The sequence below is a fragment of the Myxine glutinosa genome, chromosome 10 (genome assembly GCF_964187855.1).
Source record: "Myxine glutinosa chromosome 10, kmMyxGlut1.1, whole genome shotgun sequence".
Lineage (NCBI taxonomy): Eukaryota > Metazoa > Chordata > Myxini > Myxiniformes > Myxinidae > Myxine > Myxine glutinosa.
This window is the reverse complement of record NC_136270.1, coordinates 105,456,709-105,478,152: the sequence shown is the minus strand read 5'-3', so window position 1 is coordinate 105,478,152 and position 21,444 is coordinate 105,456,709. Positions and strand designations below refer to the sequence as shown.

The following is a 21,444-nucleotide window of genomic DNA, read 5'->3' as shown; positions in this document are numbered from 1 at the left end:
CATGAAGGAGTGACGGGTGGCGGAGAGTAAAAACAACACACCGACACTCAGGCGGTGCGACACCACGTCACGAGTTGCTCTTTTCAGGCCATGTGACACAATCTTTTACAAAATATTTTTCTGCAAATCAAACAAAAACGTGCATTTGAGGTCCATTTTATGGACGGGCTGGTCCACTGCACGTCATCTATGGATGATGGAATGTCATGAGGCTTTGTGCCCATTTGAGGTCCATTTTATGGACGGGCTGGTCCACTGCATGTCATCTATGGATGATGGAATGTCATGAGGCTTTGTGCCCATTTGAGGGCTTCTAAATCTCTCTGGAAAACGTAAATGCCTCGTATTAATTGTTTATAAAGACCTGCAACAGAGGAACGAGAGAAGAGAGACCATATGGAGGAGAGCTGATTGATCTGGGCCTTGAAATGCTGAAGTGTGGAGGTTGTTGGGAAAGCAGAAAGACAGTCAATTTGAGAGTTTTGCGGTGCGAGGAAAGAAAGAGGTCGCACGTTTGCTTCTGCATTTGTGTGAAGACGCAAAGTGAGGGTTGGGGAGCTGAAGCCAGTCGAGTGGATCGAGTACGTATGGGTGGAGGAACTGGAGACGGGAATTGTGCGGAGATGGCCACTGGTAACGTGTAACTCGGTGCTGCCTGCCGCATGGTTGGCGTCGACTAAACCGTCACCCTCACTGGCCTTGCTTGTGGGGAGGGTGGCTGTGACTCCCTGTCAGGACCAAAAACAACACCTGGCAAGGGGCGGATGAGATCTCGTAGGGAGACGACGGCCATCCAGTGAGCAGATGGTGTCTCCTAAAAAACACCCATCCGGTTTGGACCGGCTCAAGTCATGCCAAAGACTTTAAAATGGTACGAGCTGCTTCCTTGCTTGAAAAGGATAGAGCAGACATTCCCCATCGGTTGGCATCCATAGGGAGGAGGAAAGGAAATGCCCCACTGAGTACTGTGACTGGCTGTTTTGTGTGTGTGTGTGTGTGTGTGTGTGTGTGTGTGTGTGTGTGTGTGTGTGTGTGTGTGTGTGTGTGTGTGTGTGTGTGTGTGTGTATGTGTATGTGTGTATGTGTATAGCTCTACTGCGAGCCTTAGCCCAAGTATTAAAAACAATAACGACGGCCATGGTAGTAATAATTGTAGAACACGGATACAGAAGATTCTGCTGTATGGTGAACTTGGGGTTGAAGGTTGACAGTGAGTTGTCACCCACAAACCAAATTACCTTGAACTGCACCTGATCAAGCATATGCAGTGCAGATGGTGGAGATTGCCCGAAATGTGTCAGCAGAACTTGAGGTTTGTATTAAAACCCTGGGTTAGTTACCCTGTGTGAAGCGATAGCTTTGGGTACAATGTCTGAAAATATTCATAAACATACATGATGCACTTGAAATATCAAATGCCCTCTCAACATGCACTGCAGCTTGGTCAGGGTTATATTCCAGGTTACCGATTGCACACGTACACACTTACACTTACACCCACATGTACACACACACACACACTTACACATCCACACGTACACATCCACACGTACACATACATGTACACACACATACACGTGTACACACACATGTACACACATACACACACGTACATGCACACACACACACACACACACACACACACACACACACACACACACACATCTATACACACATATAAATACATACAGTATATAATACCACATATATACGTACATATATAACCACACCTTATGGAAAATGTGACGATATAATTTTGCTTTGTTCAGCCTTTGATATGAAAACTTTACTTGCTCGTTGCCATCTCTTCGAGGCACTCGTCATCGTTTGCGTGCAGCACATAGTTGCTGATTTGCATCATTCCTGGACTGCGACAGCTGATATGGTACGCCCTGTAGGTTCGAGCAGGAATTTGTAACTTAGCTGAGATGCCGGAAACTTGCCTACTGTTACCGAATGACACCTGGGATCTTTACCTTGTCCACCAACTAATCCTCCCTAGGCAGACAGGACACCCAGTGTAACATCCATCCAATCCCTCGCCCTGCCTCCGAAACACCAGAACGACAGTTTGTAACTGGGAGCAATTCTTACCCGGACTGCACATCTCAAAGAAGAACGTGCAGACTTCCAGTCGTCCATCTTGCCAGCACAAGGCAGTTACAGGCTCCAACTACCTCTTTGACTTCAATTTGGAGTACCAGGATTTTATTTGTACGTTTTCCAAGTGACTTCTTCAGACCATTATGGACATGCTGGTAATGAGATTTGGGATGAAAATATGTTAATGAGACATTACAGACCAGAATCGCTAAAAATTTGTTCTTATAAAGAGATCACCTTTTTATGGCAAAGGGTCAATCAAGATGTAATGAGACAAAAGGGAAAAGGATCGGACAAGAACATGCTGATGCATCACCCATGAGAGGAGGACTTCCGAGTGAAGGGTGGGAACATTTGGTGTCTTAAGGGTGAGAGGTATAAATGGAAAAGACCATGAGGTGGCGGTGGGTAGCACTTTTGTAATCCAGGAGGAAAGACATCGAGATAAACTTGGGAAGGGAATTCCACCGGCGAGAGAAGAGGAGTGGAGGACAATGAGTGAGTGGATGTGACCGTTAAGTTTAGACTTGTGGAGGATAACAAGGAACGGGCTTCTGGTAGACCTCGTGCGCCTGAGAGGGGCACGGGTTTGGCAGAGGTGATAGGGCAGGAGTAAAACCAGGAGAGAACCGACAAATAACTGCAATACCAACCAACCTGTTTGCTGTCGCCATATTCAGTCCTCTATCATGAGATGCCAATGGCATGGAGCACCTTTTGTTCTACGGCCTCAGTGGGTTTGGGGGTGGGGAATTGGAAGCAACACTTCCTGTAAATGGTAGAGGGAACCAGCCATATTAATAAACACTTTTGGATGAAGACCTTGCACACCCTTACAAGCTGAGTATGTCAAAGGAAAGATTTGGCCCTATCAGGAATTCTAAGCTGGTGGCCGTTGTTCAGTTGCCATCTTGAAAAGACTGTATCCGAGATGTAAGTTTGAAAAGGTATTTGATTTTGGATACGTTTCCAAATGTGTCATGCGTAAAAGTAGTGAGATACAGTATATTGATGGCGTGTAATTGTGTTTTTGGAAAGATAGCATCTGACCATGTCGCTCTCATGTTGGGCTCTCAGGTTCAAATCCCATTGTGTTTTTTTCAAAATCTTCAATTTTTTTTTCAAAATCCCATATTGTAAGTGTTGTTCCATAGCAAATCCCATATTTTAAGTGTTGTCCCATATCAAATCCCTTATTGTAAGTGTTGTCCCATATCACGTCCCATATTGCAAGTGTTGTCTCATATTGCAAGTGTTGTCCCAAATCAAATCCAATATTGTAAGTTCCATGTTGTAAGTGTTGCCCCATGTTGTAAGTGTTGCCCCATGTTGTAAGTGTTGCCCCATGTTGTAAATGTTGTAAGTGTTGCCCCATGTTGTAAGTGTTGCCCCATGTTGTAAGTGTTGCCCCATGTTGTAAGTGTTGCCCCATGTTGTAAGTGTTGCCCCATGTTGTAAGTGTTGCCCAATGTTGTAAGTGTTGCCCCATGTTGTAAGTGTTGCCCCATGTTGTAAGTGTTGCCCCATGTTGTAAGTGTTGCCCCATGTTGTAAGTGTTGCCCCATGTTGTAAGTGTTGCCCCATGTTGTAAGTGTTGCCCCATGTTGTAAGTGTTGCCCCATGTTGTAAGTGTTGCCCCATGTTGTAAGTGTTGCCCCATGTTGTAAGTGTTGCCCCATGTTGTAAGTGTTGCCCCATGTTGTAAGTGTTATTTGTTCATTGCCCTTGTCATTCATGTCAAAGTACATTAATTTCTCCTTATTGTCCTTGTCTGCATGTGAATACTGCAGTATGTACAAAACACCTCCATCAGACTTCGGTCGCTATGTAAAAAAAGTATGGACGAAACTTTTAAAATCCAAGGGACTTCGGGAGCCTGTCAATCCAGATAATACTTTTGCAATAATTGCAGAGTACAGCTTCACTTTCACATGTCTTCATAAGGTGCAGCTCATGCCATGCCACCTCCCATCCCTCCCTCCTCTTCTCAACCACTCAACCACTCACTCTCCATCTGGCCAACATGCACCTTGAGGGACATTTGTTACTCATTGGCATTGCTCCAACCTTCTCCAGGCTGCGGCTCAAATTCTGTAAGCACAAAGCAATCTGCTGCAGCAATGCCAGCTGCTGTTTTAACAGATGTGGGTTAATCTTCATAGTCTACCAAGGTATAGAATATCTGCAGCATTCGTAGTGATTACGATGCTGTATTGCATCAATGTATTACGATGGTGTTGTCGTAGACCAGACATTTGCTGTACGGTGTGGACCTGAGCATAATGGATAAAACATAATTCGCGCAGACAGTTTTGCCCGGGTACGTAACCTACCCAAAAACTTGATCTTTGTGTGAGAGGAATCCTTTTAATTTATGGGCTCAAGGCTGAGGGGAGGATTGGAGGCAGAATTTCATCACCAGGGGCCCGTTAACTGATCTATTTCTCTTCGGAGCAATATCAAAAATGCAATGCTGCTGCTGCAGTATATGGCAGCCAAGGCCATAAGATGAAGTTGGGTTGATAATGGCATGCAGCCCTCGCACACCCCCTCCCCTTCAATGCCTCCAACCCCCACTAAAATAGTGCTTGTGCAACAGGTTTTCTCCTTCTGAGATCACCTGCACGACTCGGTCCTTTTGTTGTTCGGTCCAGATATGAAACGAGAGGGTGCACTCTGTTTCGACCTTTGAACCTTTTGTTGTAGTGTAGACTTTGTCTTTCTCTGAATGAGGAAAAATCACTGTTTCACTAATTTGCCAGGTCTTTAGGCCATAGACTTTGCATGGTAGAAGGCGTGCGTTGCACCTCCTTGTTATACTGGAACATTGACCCACTAAATCCCATTCTGACAGATAAATGAATTTGCAGCAAAAACAGAAAGAAATAAAAAAATTCAGGAAAAAAAAAAGTCATAAAGTGAGAGGTTCTTCTGCTGGCCATTTTGCGGTGTGATACATTTGATGGAGAGTCCCACACCTTGCTGCTCATCTTCTTAAAAAATCTGCCGTCCTGCCATATAAGCTACAATACCTGACTTTAGAAATGACGTCAACCGCCCCCAGAATTTTTGTTGCGCATGAGCAGAAACCCCAGGAAATCTGAGTGTTTGGGGCGAAAGAAAATATATCACGCATCTGGGATAAGGATTGTTACCTGAAATGGCTCACAAAGCTCTAAAAAAAGTCGAACATATTTGAAGAAGTACCTATGGCTGTGCCTCTGTACAACGAACAACTTAGAACTTTCTCAGCTCACCAAACGGGTACCTGCTCGTACAACAAACTCCCCTACCAGGTGGGTTGATTTGAGGCCAGAGTAGATGGGCGTGTACGACACAAACCGCCGATAGATTGCTACAATTGAATGGACTGTATTTGGATTAGGTGCTTCCAAACACCGACGGGGACATATTTGGGACTTTTGAATGTACAGGGTAAGTTTAAAATGATATTTTAAACGAGCTACAGGGGCTGTGAGGGCTGTTATAAACAGACTAGTAAAAAAGCCCTTCAAATATGACAGGTTGGAACAGTTTAGTCGATGGTGCAGCTTTGTGAGTGTGCCAATTTCTGAAGCCTCGGCCTAGTCTCTGGTGTGCTTCTATCTTCTTTATTTATTAGACATCATACGGATGTAAATGATGTTTTTTTTGTTGTTTTTTTTGTTTTTAATACGGATGTAAATGAGTACATCACGTGCAGCGAATTTCACCTCCCTGCGCCTTCTATTTATTGTTGTTTAAAAAAGAAAACGCTTCTGTACACCACCCTTGAGGCTCAGTTTACGAGCCACCATCTACACTTCCAATAGAAGAGACATAATTGCTCTTTTATGGGAAATGTTTTTCGAGTTTGTTTTATCCTTAACAATAGACTGAAGGGAACATGCAGTTGTGTTAAAAGATTGGCCTTTAAAACCTACCCCCTATGAAGGGGGAGAGACATCTGTACAAACACACAAACTGAAATTGTGTTTTATATGGTCGATTGTTTGTTTGGTTCAGGGACATGACAAAATATACTGGATTTTTTTTTACATCTATTGCTAAAAGAAGTGTGTGTGGTTAGTGTGTGTCTTAGTGTGTGTTAAAAGCCAATTTGAATCGCAGATTTCACACGAGCAACAGCAGCTGCTACAGCAGCAGCAGAACTAAGTCAGTGTTAACTCACACAACGCATGCGCAAAAGGCCTCATTTTGCACTCATATGTCATTTCAAAAGTCGAGTATTTAGGAAGCTGATTCAAAGGAGGCATCACCACAGGGTATTGCCATGGACCTATATTAATATACTTCTAAATATGGATGTGAGACGTATGGATTTTTTTTTTTTCCAATATTGAGGCTCATGGAAGTGTGGGATGACAAAGGGACAGTGAGTGCGGTCACACTTTGACTCTGAGCAAGGGGGTGAATGAACAGCACAGGTGGAAAGGAAACAGTAATCTGCAAGTAAGATGGTTGTGTTGGATAGAGTGCAAGAGGAGATTATTACTACAACCACTGAAGGTTGACGGAGGTTATGTTTTCACCCCTGTCTGTCTGTCTGTTTGTGAACAGGATATCTCAAGAAGTTGTGGGCGGATTCGGACAAAACTTGGGGAATACGTTGGGTGTGTGAGAATGACGAATCGATTAGATTTTGGTGAAGATCCGGATCCCGATCCAGATACGAGAATTTTAAAATTTTAAAGTGATTCTTCACTATTGAGTGATGGGGCAAAAGACGATATACAGCACGATATCTGAAAAAGTAATGGACAGTATACAGTTCTTCATACAGTATACAGTGATGGACAGTTCTTCGGATATCAAATCCTTCCACTTCTCCAATGGCTTGATCTCTGATCATCAATTTGGTTTCAGACCTGGTCACTCTACTCTGGACATGCTGCTTCTGCTGTCTCAAGAATGGATGGAGGTCCTCGATGCCAAACAGGAAATTAGAGCTGTCCCCCTTGACATATCTCGTGCCTTCGATACGGTCTGGCACCCAGCCCTGCTCACCAAACTCTCCTATGGTATCCATGGAAATCTCCACGCATGGCTTGCGGACTTCCTCTCTGGTCGTAGTCGACGTGTGGCCCTGAATGGATTTCTCTCATCTCCCCCTTCTTGTTCAGGCTGGAGTTCCCCAAGGCAGTGTTCTGGGCCCTGTGCTTTTTCTGGTCTTCATCAATGATCTCTCTGACTCTCTTGAAAATCCTCTCTATCTCTTTGCTGATGACTCCACTCTCTGCCGCTCCATTCCTCATCCCTCAGATCGGCAGTCTGCAGCCTTCTCACTCTCTGCAGACCTGGACAAAATCACAGACTGTTTCAAACAAGTGGAACATGTCTTTCAATCCTGACAAATCTCACACCCTCACTTTGTCTCTCCGAAAAGACCGACTGGCTAACCCTCCCATCTACTTTCTGAATAATCCTCTCCAAGAAGTTCTGTCGCTCAAGCTTTTGGGTCTCATGATCTGCCATGATCTTTTCTGGGAAAACCACATTTCCAAGCTGGCCTCCAAAGCCAGTCGCCAACTGGGCATCCTTGGCATACCTGAGCTCCTCACCACATACAAGGCTTTCATCTGCAGTTCAATGGAATACTGCTCTCCGCTCTGGGCTGGTGCTCCTGCCTCACACCTAGCTCGGCTTCACGCTGTTCACGTTTCACCTTCACGCTGTTCACGTTTCACCTTCACGCTGTTCACGCTTCACCTTCATGCTGTTCACGCTTCACCTTCACGCTGTTCACGCTTCACCTTCACGCTGTTCACGCTTCACCTTCACGCTGTTCACGCTTCACCTTCACGCTGTTCACGCTTCACCTTCACGCTGTTCACGCTTCACCTTCACGCTGTTCACGCTTCACCTTCACGCTGTTCACGCTTCACCTTCATGCTTCACCTTCACGCTTCACCTTCACGCTGGCTTCACGCTGTTGCAACCAAAGCTTTCAGAATCATTGGAATCTCCCGCGATGAAGCTGATTGTGAGGGCCTTTCACTCACTCACCGCAGGCAGGTGGGTGGTCTTTGTCTTCTCCCGACTTCTATCCGGCCTAGCTTCTCCAGCTCTAACTGTGCTCTGTCCCCCAAATATTCCTACAGGTCGCACAAGATCTGCCAGCAACCCTCTTCTGGTGAAATTGCCAAAATCAAGAATCTCTGCGCACCTTCACTGTTTCATTCCTCTTTACTCACGCCTCTTGTACAAACTCCCACACTCTTTTCAATCCCACTCCTCCCTCCAGGTCTTTAAAACAGCTGTTCACCACCATCTCTTATCTTGGCACACCTCCATCCAAAACCTTGATCTTTTCTAGCCCCGTTACTTCACCCCAGAACCACTTTTTTGAAATACCAACTTCTTTCCTGGAAGTCCTAGCAGTGTCCATGTGTTTTATACCTCTCCCTCCCTCCCCCCACCTCCCCCCACCTCCCCTTCAAATGGCTCCTCCCCCCATTGTTCTTGCAGTTCAATTTTGGTGAATATCCGGATCCGGATCCAGCTCGTAGAATTTTGAAAGTGATTCTTCACCATTGAGTGATATGGCCACCCAGGTGGAGGTATGCTCTCTACTGAGTGCCGTTCTAGTTTCTTGGTGTGATCTCGCAGTTTGGATCTTCACACGCTGTTCTGTTGAAAGATCCTTCCTTGCCCCCATTGTGAACCCACTCATAGAGGTCACGCAAGGGAACAAGCTGATGAAAACTAAGTATTCACAAATTTGCCACTTTATTGTGCTTTCATGTAATTCGTATTGATGCCACTGGTGTTGATTTACCGGTCACTCCAACCGGGTTCCTCCAGAGGTCGAGTGAAGAAGAAATGTTAAATAGTTGTTTGCATTGTGGGAGTTGAGAGCAGGTTGTAATTAAGTGGTGTACATTGTCGAGGTCAAGGTGACAGCGCAGGCAGAAAAGGTCCTGAGTGGGGTCGAGTTTGTGTTGAGATGTTTTAAGTGTGGGGTGGTAACCGGAACAAAGTCTAGATAATGTTACTCTGGAGGAGTGTGGGAGGGTTTGTTCAGATGGATGGATCACAGGGCGTGGCTTGTTGAGTATTTTATTGTTGTGCTGTTGTTACAAAACAATGGTGCCGATGTGATTGTGAATGTTTTTTTGAGATGATGTGTTTAAAAGTGACGGTGTCATGTTTGTAAAAGATGCTGTTGTAAGTTTCTGGTGAGATGTGTTGGCTGAGAGTGAGGGGTGAGTGATTGAACAAGTGGTGACACAGGTGTTCTGGTGTTTGAGTGACATCAATGAAGTGTTTACCTCTGTCATCAAGGTAGTGTTTGATATCGAGTAGTATTTTTATTTTCCGCATGAAGATGATTTATGTTGGTGAGTTGGGTGCAGCCTTTAATGGTTACGAGTGCTTTATTTTCTGTTATTTGAACTTTTAATTAAATTGTTTTCGATATGGTGGGGGCCCAACTTTTACTTGCAAACTTAATTGTAGTTCGGATAAAATGTTTGTAAATTGAGGTTCGGGATTCTTTTTGTTGACCAAACTTGGTGTCGGTGAATGCTTTTCGTACGTTGAGTTTTTGGTCTAGTTTATCTTGAGTTTGTTGTCTTTTACTGAAGGTCATGTGAGTGTCATGTGTGTTTCCAAGTATTTTGGGGCTTTTAGTTAGGGGGAGTTATTGATTGTACAGTGATTGGTTTGGTGCCATTTGGTTGTACAGTGTGAATGGTTGGGTGATAGTTGGTTGTGCAGTGTGAATGGTTGGGTGGTAGTTGGTTGTACAGTGTGATTGGTTGGGTGGTAGTTGGTTGTACAGTGTGAATGGTTGGGTGGTAATTGGTTGTACAGTGTGATTGGTTGGGTGGTAGTTGGTTGTACAGTGTGCTTGGTTGGGTAGTTGGTTGCACAGTGTGATTGGTTGGGTGGTAGTTGGTTGTACATTGTGATTGGTTGGGTGATAGTTGGTTGTACAGTGTGATTGGTTGGATGGTAGTTGGTTGTACAGTGATTGGTTTGGTGGCATTTGGTTGTACAGTGCGATTGGTTTGGTGGTAGTTGGTTGTACAGTGTGATTGATTGGGTGATAGTCGGTTGTACAGTGATTGGTTGGGTGGTAGTTGGTTGTACAGTGTGATTGGTTGGGTGGTAATTGGTTGTACAGTGTGATTGGTTGGGTGGTAATTGGTTGTACAGTGTGATTGGTTGGGTGGTAGTTGGTTGTACATGTGATTGGTTGGGTGGTAGTTGGTTGTACATTGTGGTTGGTTGGGTGGTAATTGGTTGTACAGTGTGATTGGTTGGGTGGTAATTGGTTGTACAGTGTGATTGGTTGGGTGGTAGTTGTACATGTGATTGGTTGGGTGGTAGTTGGTTGTACATTGTGGTTGGTTGGGTGGTAGTTGGTTGTACATGTGATTGGTTGGGTGGTAGTCTGTTGTACAGTGATTGTTTGGGTGGTAGTTGGTTGTACAGTGTGATTGGCTGGATGGTAGTTGGTTGTACAGTGATTGGTTTGGTGGCATTTGGTTGTACAGTGATTGGTTTGGTGGCATTTGGTTGTACAGTGCGATTGGGTTGGTGGTAGTTGGTTGTACAGTGTGATTGATTGGGTGATAGTTGGTTGTACAGTGTGCTTGGTTGGGTGGTGGTTGGTTGTACAGTGTGATTGGTTGGGTGGTAGTTGGTTGTACATTGCGATTGGTTGGGTGGTAGTTGGTTGTACATTGTGATTGGTTGGGTGGTAGTTAGTTGTACAGTGTGCTTGGTTGGGTGATAGTTGGTTGTACAGTGTGATTCGATTGGTTGGGTGATAGTTGGTTGTACATTGTGATTGGTTGGGTGGTAGTTTGTTGTACAGTGTGATTGATTGGGTGATAGTTGGTTGTACAGTGTGCTTGGTTGGGTGGTGGTTGGTTGTACAGTGTGATTGGTTGGGTGGTAGTTGGTTGTACATTGTGATTGGTTGGGTGATAGTTGGTTGTACAGTGTGATTGGTTGGATTGTAGTTGGTTGTACAGTGATTGGTTTGGTGGCATTTGGTTGTACAGTGCGATTGGTTTGGTGGTAGTTGGTTGTACAGTGTGATTGATTTGGGTGATAGTCGGTTGTACAGTGATTGGTTGGGTGGTAGTTGGTTGTACAGTGTGATTGGTTGGGTGGTAATTGGTTCTACAGTGTGATTGGTTGGGTGGTAATTGGTTGTACAGTGTGATTGGGTGGTAATTGGTTGTACAGTGTGATTGGTTGGGTGGTAGTTGGTTGTACAGTGTGATTGGTTGGGTGGTAATTGGTTCTACAGTGTGATTGGTTGGGTGGTAATTGGTTGTACAGTGTGATTGGTTGGGTGGTAATTGGTTGTACAGTGTGATTGGTTGGGTGGTAGTTGGTTGTACAGTGTGGTTGGTTGGGTGGTAGTTGGTTGTACAGTGTGATTGGTTGGGTGGTAGTTGGTTGTACATTGCGATTGGTTGGGTGGTAGTTGGTTGTACATTGTGATTGGTTGGGTGGTAGTTAGTTGTACAGTGTGCTTGGTTGGGTGGTAGTTGGTTGTACAGTGTGATTGGTTGGGTGGTAGTTGGCTGTACAGTGTGATTGGTTGGGTGGTAGTTGGTTGTACAATGTGATTGGTTGGGTGATAGTTGGTTGTACAGTGTGATTGGTTGGGTGGTAATTGGTTGTACAGTGTGATTGGTTGGGTGGTAGTTGGATTCACGTTTGTCCTGTGATTCACGTTTTCGGAGAGTGGTTTTTGATTAAGTGACGAGACGTTGATTTTGTTTGCTGTGAGCTAATGTTGGAAGTGTGTCATGTATGGTTGAAGAAAGGGAGTGGTAGTATTTATGGTGTCGTCTTGTACTGTCATGGAAAGGTGACCTGCATAAGTGAGTATTATCAAATGAGGAGGAGGTTCTGGAATGTCATAGAAAGAGGTTAAAAGTGCTGGGGGAAATGACGACTCCCTGCGTTGATTTTGTTTGCTGTGAGCTAATGTTGAGCTAATGTGAGGGACACCCCTTTGGGAGCCTTTTATATGATGAAAATATGTTGTGGATTGCAACACGTGCTTGTCTGCCAGGAATAAAGCTTGAGATCCAAAGTTTGTCATCGTTGCTCATATTTGTTGTGAGACTATTTTTGTAGCAGGGGACAATAGGTGGACGATGAGGGTGAGATGGCAGACTCCTTAAAAAAAATGTTTTGGCTTCTACATATACACATGAATAGTCAGGAGAACTTCCAATGGTGGAGTGGCTGGTGAGGTACCTAACTTGATTGGAAACTTTGGAAAAAAAAATTGTAAAATTGATGGGAAGCAAAGAGTGTCTGTGAGGATGTAATGTAAGTAGTGGTGGTTACCTCGGGGATCAGCACTCGGCAATTATTATTGATAATTTACATTATTGATTTGGACAGTGGGGTGAAGAGTCTGTTTCCAAATTTGCAGATGACACTGAGCTTGGGGGTAAGGTCGATAGCAGAGAGAGGGGGTTGTCAGATTCAGGAAATTCTAGATACCTTTTCACATTGGGCCAAAGATTGGCAGATGCAATTAAACATAAAGAAATGTATGGAGCTCGGAATGGGTAAGAATATGGAAATGGGGATAACATGATGCAGTCAAATGACATGATGCAGTCAAATGACATGATGCAGTCAAATGACATGATGCAGCCAAATGACATGATGCAGTCAAATGACATGATGCAGTCTTGGGGTGTGTCACACATGAGAAGAATCTGAGGGTGGTAATAGATGTGGGGGTAAGCAGACAGCATGGTGCTTGTGTCACGAGGTACAATGATGAAAGCTTTGTCAATGTCTATGGCAGTGAGTGAAGTGTGTTTGGGGTGGTTAAATCCATCTAAGGTGAGCTGCATTAAGGTCGAGATATCAGAAGCCATGGAGTGGTGAGGTCCCAATCCTTCTTCCTTTAGTGAAAGTAGTGATTGTCAAGTGTTATTGATAACAAGGATGTTATCAATGTTTACTTGAATTTTGCATGATGGTGTGGAAGGAATGAATGAATATTCACCACCAAAGGTGTGGAGACGTTGTGTTTTCACCCCTGTCTGTTTCTCTGTTTGCAAGCAAGGTATCTCAAACACTTATGGACGGAATTTGGTGCACAGGTTGGGTGTGTGACGAGGATGAATTGAGTAGATTTGGGTGAAGATCCGGATCTGGATACGAGAATTTTTAAAGTGATTCTTCATTAAGAGATCGGACCAAAAACGATATATAGCACGATATTTCAAAAAGTTGTGGATGACTTATGACCAAACTGGGTGGATGAGTTTGTTACGTGACGAGAACAAGCAGATTCGATTTTGGTTCAGGTCCGGATCCAGATCCGGCCTATCTGTGGATACAAAACGTAAATTGTTCAGCTTGGAGGCATCGAATGATGTCCGTGTTTGATTATGCATCTGTCGTCTCTGCAATTGGGTCTATAGGTTATGTGTGAGTGACATTTCATGACGAGGTTGGCTTGTTCTTTGTTTCTAGGAATGGTGTTGCTTGTATGTCAGTGCTTCATGAGTTGGGATCGTCATGTTGGATGTATGATTGTTTTTAATTGTTTGCCAAAGTTGTTTGCATTTCGTTTTAAGGTTTAAAGGTTCTGTGTACTAGCAGAGTACCCTTTCCCTGGGCAATCTTGTTCCAGGCTGGCAACGCGTTCTGTTGACGCGGTCCTCTATTTTGGCGGTGTATAGGTATCAGTACGCTGCCTTAATCACCCCCAAAAATAAAAAAATAACCTGAGTTACGTACATGAAGCAAAAGCATGCATACTGCTTACGTGCATATATAATACAACATGGTTATATAGCTCGCATAATTCCGAGCCTTACAACCACGATTCATTATATCATCTGCACTGGGCTATGAGCTGATACCAGAGGCCTGAAGCCTAAGGCTTGAAGACTGAGGCCTATGCATATACTATGGTCACCTTCACAAGGCCCATGAAGTATATCGGCTCCAGTCTTTTGATATTTGATGATCCTTGTATCAGTAGCTTAGGTTGTTTTTCACTGAACAGAAAACTTGTAGGGAGGGCATGGCGATTGTGAATATGACACTTCCGAAGTGTCTCAAGCTTACCAAAATGGTGGATGTATGATTGTTTATTTCTTCAGGTTATAAGTGTGGGTGGAGTCAGGCCAGCTGTCCAACCAATGGGTATAGAGTAGACATGCATGCACACATACACACATACATACAAACACTTGCTCCATTATATATAAATTGTTGCTAGCTGGGTGATTATGTTAAGATTGGACATTTTTATGCCTCCGCTGATGAAGTCGACAGAGGCATTGTTTTCAGGTTGTCCATCCGGCTGTCCATCCGTCCGTCCATGCGTGATAGGTTTTCGTTACCGCGATAACTTGAGAACGGCTGAAGGGATCTTAGTCAAACTTGGTGCAGGTATGTATAATGAGGTAGAGATTAACGATTAGATTTTGGGGTCAAGAGGTCAAAGGCCAAAGGTCAGAGGTCATGTTAGGTAAAAATACTGTTGCCACGATAAATTGTGAACCAGTGATGAGATTTTGACCAAATTTGGTACACTTATGCAGAATGATGTACAGATTAACTGATTAGATTTTCGGGTCAAGAGGTCAAAGGTCAAAGTCTGTAATAGGTCTATAACTTGAGAGCGGCTGAAGTGATCTAATTCACACTTGGTACAGGTATGTAAAGATTAACTGATTACATTTTGGGGGTCCCGAGGTCAAAGGTCAGAGGTCATGTCAGGTAAAAATGTGATAACTTGAGAACTGCTCTTGGATTTAAATCAAACTTTGTACAAGTGTTATAATGATGTAATAATGTGTGCGGAGGCATATCAGTCGAGGTCGTGATGTCAGAGTGTTGTTCTAGTTTATTATTGTACGTGTGAAGGGGTTGTGCATTTACGAAGTGTGAATGAGGTGCTTGATTTCTGGTTAAAAGTTTGGATTGAATGGTTTTTTGTAACCTTGTGGTACGTGTCTGTTACTACAGGTGGTAAGGATGTTAAAATATTTTTTTCATTTCATCAAGAATGTTAAATTTTAGTCTGTAAATTTGGATACCATCGTTTCTGTGTCTTGAGTACATTGAGTGCAGTTCTCATTCCCGTAATTTTTGAAAGTTTTACGTGGGTCAAGTTAAGCTTTTATGTAACTGATGCATGATACGAACGGGCAGGTGGTCAGATATTAATTAGTACGAGGTATCCCAGGTAGAAACCATGGCCATTTTAGGGTTAGGGTTATGTTTGGGGAGGTTGGGGTTTGTTTGTAATATTGTGGTATTCGGATGAGTTGTTTGTGGGATCATTTACTTTGGCTAACTGATGAAGTTTATTATCAACTTGCTGTCCATGATGGTTTTCCGCATTGAAATGGCCCCCTAATATAATGTTGGGTGGGCACGAAGTGACCAGTAGGATGTAGCTGTTGATGTAATTGTAGGATTTACTGTCTGCTATCATTTTAATTGTTTATTTTGGTGGTTGTGCCAGCCCAGTGGTGGTGCTGCTGATTTAGTTTGACTTCTTGTGTTGGTGAAAAAATATCCTTGTGTACAAGGGAGAGCAGGCCTCTTCCCAAACCATGTGGTCTGCCTTTTCTAACTGTGGATTAAAATAGTTCAATTTTGTTGTTCTAATGGTTTGAGTTTGGATTGTTGGATTAAAGCTGTATGTGATGTTTGTGTAGGAAGTGATTAAGTTGATTTGTTTTTCTAAAGATACCATTGATATTTATTTGTCCTGTGTTAAGACGATTCCTGTGAGATTTGGTTTGTTGTTGTTGGATGTATTGTGTGGGTTCAGGGTAAGACGAAAGGTCATGCTTGTTGTGTGAGATGGTTGGCAGCTTGTCCAGTTTATCTTGTCGTGTGAGGTTGTTGTGAGGTTGGAGAATGTTAGATGAAGCCATTGGTGGCAGCTGTTGCATTAAATGGCGGTGTGCCTTGTTGATGGGTCTTGCATTTGAGGCAGATGTAGATGGGCCCCGGTACCGTTTTTTATCTACTGTGGTGCAATGTTCCCTGCAGAGCCTTAAATATGGCTGGGATAAGTTGCAATAATAATAATTTAAAAATAACAACAATCAACATCCCTGAAGCCATAACTATTAATGTTGATTGTTCAAACTGGTAAGAAAAATAGCCTTATTGCCTCAAGTTGTTCTAGATGTCCATTTTTTTAAAAGTGGGAAGTAGAGGAGAAGGGTCGGACGTCTCGTCATTCAGAATGACCTCTTGTAGGAGCAGCAGGGAATGAGTTGACCACAGTGCGTGGACGTCTTGTGTCGCATGTTGATCAGACCTGGTGTGGCATGAGGACATTATTCCCACCCAGAAGGACGTTGGATTTGAGCTCACATCCTTTGGGATGCCCATCCTGTATCATCGGCAATTTGCCACCACTGTACTCGCTGAATAGTAGAACTATCCTAGGAGTACAAAAAACCCACTATCTTATAATTTAGCTCAATATGTTAATGGCCACTTTTAAAAAAACAAAAAAAACATGGGAGTTAAATTTCATGAACCCTCGGTACAGGCCCAAAGCCTTCAAACACATATGGCAGTAGTTAAAAAAACAAGAACAATAAATCTGTTGCCTTTTCTTCCAGGCCAACAATTAAATGACATTGTTGACTGTCTGCCTTTGTCACGTGCGAGTGAGTGGGGCGCTTTGGGTTGCTGTAAGCTTGATGTAGCAGAAGCATCTATATTTGGCAACTTTCAGCATAAGCAAAGGAAACTCGTCATTTCCGTTTGCTGATCGGCTTCTTCCATCTATCCATTGCATGTGGTTTGCATCGTGTGTGAATGTGTATGTGTGTGCGTGTGCGCCGCATCATCCTTCCTTGGAAATTTGAAAGGTCAACTGTTTCACTGATGATGCAGTTGTCTTTTTGTTTTGGAAGGGGAATGGGGGAGAGAGGGCTGAGGTTTCGGGAGGGGTCGATTTACCATCCCTTTGTTGAGCCACTTTCTCCCCAAGTCGATATATTTAGGGTTCTGCTTGGGTTCGCTCTCCATCACTCCAGTGGTTTGAATTGTTCTGCATGCAGAGGCCTTTGGCAATCGCTGCAAGGCAGTGTCCTTCGAATGTCTCTCATTGTCCACTGCTGGCACTTTTAAAATCTTCATGCCCTGCTTGTGTGCATGACGTACAGGTCCCTTTGGAGCCGTTTCCCCCACTATCTTGCTCATGTTTGGTTCGTTTTGCATTTTTTGGCTTCTTCGGATTGCTCTCCATCACTCTCGTGGCTTGATTTGTTCCGCGCACAAGGAGGCTTTCGGCGGTTGCTGCAAGGCCTTTTTCTCATTGATGCAAAGCGAGTCCATGAATCCGTCCCTCGCTGTTCACTCAGTCAATCGATAAGGATTGAATGCATGTGGGTTTGTGGACCTTGAACAGCTTCCCATAAGAGTCGAGGGGGTAGCTTGGGGTTATGCGCACTTGCCTTTGAGCAGTCCATCCTGGATTTTGGATCACGACTCGGCTACAAACTGTCGTCCTGATGTTTTGCATGTATGGTGAGGCATCGTTCATCGGAAGGAAGACTCCGTCAAGCCGGAAGACTCGTCTGGAGGCACTGGTCGTTGGTGGGCGTGAATGATCCTGCAGTCTCTTTTGCAGAGTATGCACCCTGAACCACCGGAACCCTGAACGAATTCCAATTGATCATGCAAGACCAGCAGCCACTGCCGCACACGAATTGATGAATGGCATCTTGTGAACCTCATCTGCATTTTCACAAGTTTTGGTGACAGTGTTTCTTCTATGTCATCACCTTGATCGTCAAAATATTCCAGTGAGGCTTCCAGTCCCATGTGATGATGACTGCAGCATGTTTGGTCACGCACAATCAAAATTGGATATGACCATCCTCATCTCTCATCTTTTCTTACTGTACACTCGCCATACCCAAGCTTGCACCACCTTAATAGGTTGTGAATACCACAACGATGTCACCTATTGTTATGGTCCGAGATGTGAGATTGGTAAATTTCATCATCGTTTCTCTGGGGAGTTTTCTTCCTGTACTTTAGGCACAATGTTCCCCTTCTATTCCCCCTCGGTGCACATTCGTTGAGCCACTGGTTCTTTCTGCATGTCCTTCGTTTGACATGGGGCAGAATGGCCTTTTGCAGCTGCTTTGCTACATCGATTGCCATCCGCTCAAACTTGGCCTCTTGATGCCCTCCAGATGGTGCAGGCAACTCTCGGCATTTCACGCTATGCCATTGGTCCGTTTCCTGGCACTTGAGCACTTTCCCTGACATTTACTGGCGAATGTGTTCGCTTTCGGCTTGTACTGAGTTTGCTGATTGTTTTGTTTGAAGCACACCTGATTTGTAGGCATCGTTGCTGGAAGGGCAGATGTGCCGTGGTTCTGACGATTATCCGATTTATTTTGTGGTCCTTGATCTTGTAAAAATTTGTAACCTGCTTCGTTGAGGTCAATTCTGATACATTTGACCCCATGTGCTAATTGTACAGGCCTTTTCACACCCTTGGTCAAATGATGTTCCAACAAGTGCTGATTTTAAGGCACCCCTTATGACTTTGTGCCTAATGCTGTCAAAAACCTTGTCATTGCTTTGTGTTTAAACAGTAAAATTTGCCCCATTTGCATATGTCATATGTATATATCTCTTTTTAAAATACCCTTGGGAGTGTGGGTTGGGGGATTGGTCGGGGCTAGGGGTTTGGCGTGAGGGAAAAACATTCTATCATGTGCCATTCCTGAAAGCTGGCTTGTCACGCATGTTTGGTTTAAACACCCATCTTGCAATTTTTTTTTAAATCTGGCCAATTTGGAAACCGGAAGCGAACGAGCTGACCCCGATGCTGCAGCCTTGATGATGACAGCAGGGTCGTGAGTTGAACGTGCACTGCTACTTCCATCACAGACACGTTCACGGGTTCTCGTATAGCTGAGGCTGTGCGGGGTGTTGCGTTGCATGCCAACTCATTTGTTTGCTGCAATTTTCTCCTCTAATTAACTTGACCCTCCCTATTCAGCTCTGAAATTATTTTTAACCTTCATGATTGTCCCTCTGTCAAGTTATTCCCTCAACCCTTTACTCCCAAATTATTTGTTTTCACCAAAACCAAGATGTTTTTTTTAATGCTCATTCAAGTGAGCAGCATGCATGTGGAATGGAAGGACAAACGATCATGATAGGGCAAAGTAGAACAGCACTCGGAGCGCATCCCTCCGCCAGGCTGGAGAGTTTATGATTTGTATCCCACCGATAGGCCGCATCTGGATCTGGACCTCAACCCAAATCGAATCGGCTGCTTCTTGTCAGCTACCCGACTCATCCACCAAGTTGTGTCATAACTCGTGCATAACTCTTTGATATATCTTGCTATATATCGATTTTTGCCCATCGTTAAAGCAAGGGTGTTTCACTCCGAGAGTCGTTGGTGCATTGAATGGTCACCCTGGAAGAGCAGTGGGCAGCAGAAACTGTAGATCGGTTTAAATAGGAATTAGACGGGTACCTGCAAGCACCGGCGATAGAGGGATCCTGTACATAGATATTGGCAGAAATGTGTGGGCATGAAGGGCCTGAAGGCCTCCGACGTTGAACTTCCTCGTATTTCCTTGTACATAAATCCGCAACATCACACAGGCCTATGTTCGAAATGTTCGAAAGGATTCCGAAATGTCTGCATTTTGTTGAGATTTCCCAACGGTAAAGTGAAGGTCCGAGACTCGAGTACGAATACGTTTCACCGTCTGTCAATGGGTGACCATTTATTTGTTTTGCTGTATTTTTCTGTTTAACTGCAACATTGGGTGATGTGATAGCTGATGTGATCGTTAATATTTTAACTTATTTATTAATTGCCTTTTTGTGAGCCGCTGCACGAATTTACAAACCTCACACCTTGATGCATTTGCCAAGAGCTTTTAATTTTTTTTTTACTTATTTGTTTTTTCTGTGTCTTGCTACTTTGACCACATGATCTCCGCTTATGAACAATCTCCTTTTGTGTTTCAGGGGGAGTCCGTCAAGTATTTCCTTGACAACTTGGACCGTGTGGGTCAGCTGGTAAGTAAGTAATGATGATAAAGGTTTGATGCAAGGTTTGGATGATCATCCTTTTTGGTGTGGAAGTCAAACTGACATTTATAGATGCTGATAAGATTAGCAAATGCTATGTGACAACTTCTGAGGAAATGGTGGAACAACAGAGGAGGGAACACGAGGAAAGGGCAAAAGGGATATCATGGAGATGTTCTTGTGATCTCTCTGAAGTGAGGAAGAAGGAAGTGTGTTGATTGTAATTGTAAAATGCACCACCTCATTATTTATTATTCATGATGCATGAATGAGTAAGCTAGATTTCAACGAAGTTTCATCTGAAACCATCCACAACTTTTTGAGATATCCTGCTCACAGACAAATATACAAACTAGAAGGGCACCGGTAGATCGCACACCTCCGCTAGGCTGAACAGTTTATGGTTTGTATCGAAATGATAGGCCGAATCTAGATTCGGGCCTGAACCAAAATCAAATCGGCTTGTTCTTGTCACCTAACCAACTCGTCCACCATGTTTATTCATGACTGATCCACAACTTTTTTTTAAATGTTATATATCGCTTTTTGCCCAATCTCTCAATGATGAAGTATCACTTGGAAATCGAGTAATTGTCGTATCCGAATCCATATTCAGATCTTCACCAAAATCGAAAGGATTAGTCACTTTCACACACCCAACATCTCCACCAAGTTTCGTCCAAATCCGTCCACAACTTTTTGAGATATCCTGCTATATATAATTTTTGGCCCGATCTCCCAATGGTTAAGAATCACTTTAAAATTATAATAGCCGGATCCGAATCCGCATCTTCACCAAAATCTAATCATTTTATCCTCGTCACATACCCAAACTCTCCGCAAAATTTCGTCTGAATCCGTCCACAACTTTTTGAGATATCCTTTTATGTATCGTTTTTGGCCCTATCTCCCAATGGTGAGAATCACTTTTAAAATTCTAGTAAACGGATCCGAATCCGCGTCTTCACCAAAATCTAATCATTTTATCCTCGTCACATACCCAAACTCTCCGCAAAATTTCGTCTGAATCCGTCCACAACTTTTTGAGATATCCTTTTATGTATCGTTTTTGGCCCTATCTCCCAATGGTGAGAATCACTTTTAAAATTCTAGTAAACGGATCCGAATCCGCGTCTTCACCAAAATCTAATCATTTTATCCTCGTCACATACCGAACCTCTCCGCAAAATTTCGTCTGAATCCGTCCACAACTTTTTGAGATATCCTGATATGTATCGTTTTTGGCCCTATCTCCCAATGGTGAGAATCGCTTTTTAAATTCTA

General features: G+C 43.7%; 1 protein-coding gene across 2 annotated transcripts in view; it reads left to right on the top strand.

Annotated features, from left to right (window-relative positions):
- Positions 1-21,444, top strand: part of LOC137433888 (guanine nucleotide-binding protein subunit alpha-13) — a 92,004-nt gene that overhangs the window by 61,630 nt on the left and 8,930 nt on the right. For both annotated transcript variants that reach the window (XM_068126342.2, XM_068126341.2), the window contains one exon: positions 20,098-20,148. In XM_068126342.2, the coding sequence (XP_067982443.1) occupies positions 20,098-20,148 (51 nt within the window). The remainder of the gene's footprint in view (positions 1-20,097; positions 20,149-21,444) is intronic.